At 37.1% G+C, this 4,411-nt stretch overlaps 1 protein-coding gene across 1 annotated transcript in view; it reads left to right on the forward strand.

Annotated features, from left to right (window-relative positions):
- Positions 1–1,951: 1,951 nt before the first annotated feature.
- EIF3H (eukaryotic translation initiation factor 3, subunit H) overlaps positions 1,952–4,411 on the forward strand; it is a gene marked incomplete at its 5' end in the record, with an annotated part of 17,575 nt that continues 15,115 nt past the window's right edge. The window contains 2 exons of the mRNA XM_009872890.1: positions 1,952–2,153; positions 3,663–3,762. Coding sequence (XP_009871192.1) covers positions 1,952–2,153; positions 3,663–3,762 — 302 coding nt within the window. The remainder of the gene's footprint in view (positions 2,154–3,662; positions 3,763–4,411) is intronic.

Genomic DNA, 4,411 nt, shown 5'->3' on the forward strand with positions numbered 1-4,411 from the left:
CTTTGAAAAAATATCTTTTTATGAAAATAGTTTATTCTAGCTACATTTAATAAATGAATCATATGCTTTTTCAATTCAAAATTGTAGTTACAGCAGGAGTTTTTCGTTTGGTCAAGGCAGGGGGGGACGTCTGCGTTCTTCATGTTTTCTTGCCTTGGTCGAAAAAACCCAAACACAAAACCAACAGCAAAACCTTTAAGTTTAAAGAATGAGCTTCGCTGACAAACTAGATCTTGGCTTTGCTGTTGGGAGAAACATTGCGATGCTACTTGCTAAATCAGGGGCTGCTGTGAAAGGAGTGTGCTTGAAAGTGGCCTGTATTTCTGAAACTGAAAGAGGTATTAAAATTTATTTTGATCTGTCAAGGGGAAAGATTTTCAAACTGACTTTGAAATTGTTTGTTTGATCAGTTCTGCGTAACTGTCTGGCCTGGAGCATGTGGTGGCATCTTTAGATTTGTCTTGGTTTAGAGACAGCCGAGTGGTGCTGGCCTTTTCTTTGCTTGCAATGTGTCATGGGACTGCAGAGTGTAGACTGGATGCTTTTGCTGTACTGGTTTTGCCGTGCTGTATTATCATGGTGTCCTGAATGAAACACAAACTGCAAGTCTGTTATACTAAGATATTCTGAAAACCAACATAATCTGATTGAAAAAGTCTCTAAGGGCTTATATGAGTATATGTAGATTACTTTAAAAATACAGTTAGTAAGATACAGCAGCTTAATGAAAAGGGCCAGCAGACTGCAGAATGTAGTTTGTGCTGTAAGGGTGATAAGTTGGAAGAGTCTTGGAAAATGTCTCCTCATATCTTTAAAGAATATGGATGGATTTTTTTTTTCTCCTGAAAGTGTATGAAATTGGGTCTGAAAACATAGCACATTCTGTTCTTTAATTGATTTATGTTGCTTTGTTTTATAATGAACATCATATTTTCATCTGTGAAAGGAGAAGCCTTGAAAAAAAATTAACAAAAATGAATGCATAGCAGGAGATTGTTTATCTTTGGGAATTTTGCAGCTGCAGACAGAACTTAAGAGTCGTGCAGTACGGTTGCACTTGATTTCCTATCAGTTGGCTGTGAGCGTTGGTTCATCTGATAATCACACTGAAATCTCTGTTTCCTTAAATTTAACCAGCAGGCACTGTCTGTTTAAAAGGTCTGATAAGTGATAAGGTGTGCTGATCTGCTCAATGGGATTATGGTAAACATTCTTAAATACAATTTGGTTCCATCAAGGCAATTTGCTTGAATGAGGCGTTTAGTAGAAACAGAATTTAGTTGTTGATACAATGAAATGTTACAACTGGTGACGTAAAAAAAAATGACAAAAATGTTCTCTGCTGTCTAGGGTAACTTACTGTATATAAATATATGTGTGCATTATGTATAATATATGCATTTGGATATATATCTAAAAAGAAGAAAAAGTGTTGAAAATTTGAAGATAAATGCAATCAAAGCTATGTGACAGCTGTAGCTGGTACCTCAAACTCTATTAGGGAAAATGTGGTTTTACCTTGTGAAAAAGGCAGAAATAGCTTAGCCTATATTTCATATACTAACTAATTAAATAATTCTCATTTTGATTCCAAAAGTTACCTAATTCCTGACAGTACTTTCACTTAAACCACACTATGTCTTTGTTACTAAATGACAAAATATTATTGCTTAATGAAACCCAGCATCAGTGTTGGGTTTTTTTTAATGAATGAGCAAGGTAGTGCACACTGGAAATGACATGTAACAGTTTGTTGATCACGTTAGCAATTAATTGCAGCTGAAAAAAGTATGCTTACTTAGGCTGGTCTTATTCTCCAAGGAAGCTCTGGATTTTAGTGAAGACAGTCCATCAGTGAATAAAAAAACTTCTATGCGGTTACAAAATGAAATTAAAATACAATTTACTCCTTTAGTACCAGGCTCTCTTGAAATAGTACAAATTGTGTAAGTTTACTTTTTATACCTACTTCTTCTTTAATCTAGTTCAATACCAGATGGAAATGATGCGAAGCCTTCGCCACGTAAACATTGATCATCTTCACGTTGGCTGGTACCAGTCTACATACTATGGCTCTTTTGTCACTCGTGCCCTCCTGGACTCCCAGTTCAGTTACCAGCACGCAATTGAGGAGTCTGTAGTTCTCATTTACGGTTAGTATGAGGTTTCCTTTATTATTCTTTTCCCCTCTTAATATTATTACTACTATTTTTGTATTCTGTCTTTTGCCTGTAAGATTAGCCTGGCAGGCCTTTTCGAGTAAATACCAACCCTGTGTCTACGGCAGCCTCAGCAGCAGCTAAGTCTAGACAGGGTTTCCTTCTTTCTGTTTATTTTTCTTGCTATCAGAGCCCTGATGTGTACGTTTTGGAATGCTGGAGTAGCTGCTTCATTTTTATTCCTTCATCTCCCCTCCCTCGTCGAAGGGGCTGGTGGAACCCGACCAGATGTCTAACAAACGCCGCTTGCTAGCGTGTCTGGCTCTGTACGTGACTGACCAATCATCGCACGAATTGCCAAGTTTTTTTTTATACCTCTGACAGAAGCATACAAAACCTGGACTGTTTCTTAGCACAAAGATTTTTTTCTTTTCTGCCTATTTAATGGTGTTTCCTCAAGCTCTCCAGACCAGATGTTCTGTGCTGTATCAGAACCGTAGGCAATTTAACAGCTTTATAGCCTCCCCCTCCCCAAACACTCACAGTTTGCCATATCTGGCAGACTTGCATATAGTTTCCAGCTGAGAAGTAAATGTAACGTCCTGAGTATCTGTCAGAAAAAATACTAATGAATACGATCAATCTTATGAGCTGCCCCAAAATTGTTTCAGTATGTTAACAATTGGATTACAGTAAAGAACAAGTTGTTAAAGTATACTTATATTGGCTGGAAACATTGCATCATCAGACCTTGATGAATTTTCCACTTGTTTCAGTCTATTTTGGTTTTCATTTTATCACCGATTGCTAAAAGTTTTACTGTGTTAAGTTTCAGACAACATGAATGTTAACACAGCTTTTATTCTCATGTTGGCATGCTTCAGCTGTTATCATGCTGCAAGTGTTAAGCTTCTTTGTCCTAGGAATGTAACAGTTTGTTTAGAAAATTCCCTCCTAAATTCAGGAGAGTATGTCAAGGTAAAACTAATCTTTTTATACACGTTGCATTGTTATGCACGAAGCAGCAAGGCAACTTGATCTGAATTAGCTTATTACTACTCTAAAATTACATTTTTTTGGGATATAAAATGTACTTTAATGAATATTTTAATTTGCTGCATAATGACTGGAGGGAAAATCTTTATTTAAATGAGGTAGCTCTTGCATAAATTCTGTGGATAGTTCATATGAAAGAAAACGTGAATTAGACCTGTAATGGGGAAAAAATGCTGTGAATAGAATGGATCAAAATCCCTTCATTCTCTAAGTGTATTAATTAGCCTTGCTGTGTATAGTTTGATGCATTTTACAATTCAGTACAATAGGTTTAATTCCTCTGTAGTGTCTTTTCTGTGTTGGTTGTCTTATTTTTTTTTTAATAGGACTACTTAGTTATTTTCCTCCTGTTTGTCGTGCATACATTTTAAAAAAACTAAAAGAAAACCAACCCCAACACCCCAGCTACCTGGGTTAGTAATAATATTCCTCCTTTTTTAATTCTAGATCCTATTAAGACTGCTCAAGGGTCTTTGTCACTGAAGGCATATAGGCTGACTCCCAAACTGATGGAAGTTTGCAAAGAAAAAGACTTCTCTCCAGAAGCGTAAGTAGTGTTTTGTCATAGATTTTGTCAGATTGTTTAGGAGGCAGAAGGACACACGGGATGAGGAAACACTGTATTTTAAAATCTCCTGTGGTAGCATGTGCACTGATACAGTGGGCTAAGAGGGCGTGAGAGTCTGCCTTTGGGCATGGAACTTGAAGTGATTTTGGAGATGGTCAGCGCCTGGCTGTCAGGACCATGGTGAAGATAGCTCTGCCTGGGAACAGAGTCAAAAATATATATATAAAGAAATTGGAGAAGAGGAAATAGCTGGTCTATCTTTAAAGCTCTTTTTTTTTCCAGAAGGAAAATTGAACAGGTATTCTGGAATAGCTGTTCTTCTGTGTTTATTCCAAATTAACTCCCCCGTGTGGACGCAGTCTACTGGAGTAAAGTAGGATAATTACTCTGTTTTAAAAGATTAGCTGCTTGTAATAGATGTAGGCCCTAGCTGTCATTTTTTTCTTCAGACGGCTTGGTGTTCAACGGCAAAAGCATGATCACTTGTTAAGCTTTCTTTATTGAGGAAAACTGGAATTGCTTTGTTGCTTGATGTCTATACGTAACATTTCCATGAAGAACAAACAAATTTATGCTTATTCCAAAAAAAAAAAAAAAAAGGGGAGGGGGGGGGGGGGGAGGGAGGGAA

This window comes from Apaloderma vittatum, unplaced genomic scaffold (assembly GCF_000703405.1).
Source record: "Apaloderma vittatum isolate BGI_N311 unplaced genomic scaffold, ASM70340v1 scaffold367, whole genome shotgun sequence".
Classification (NCBI taxonomy): Eukaryota; Metazoa; Chordata; class Aves; order Trogoniformes; family Trogonidae; genus Apaloderma; species Apaloderma vittatum.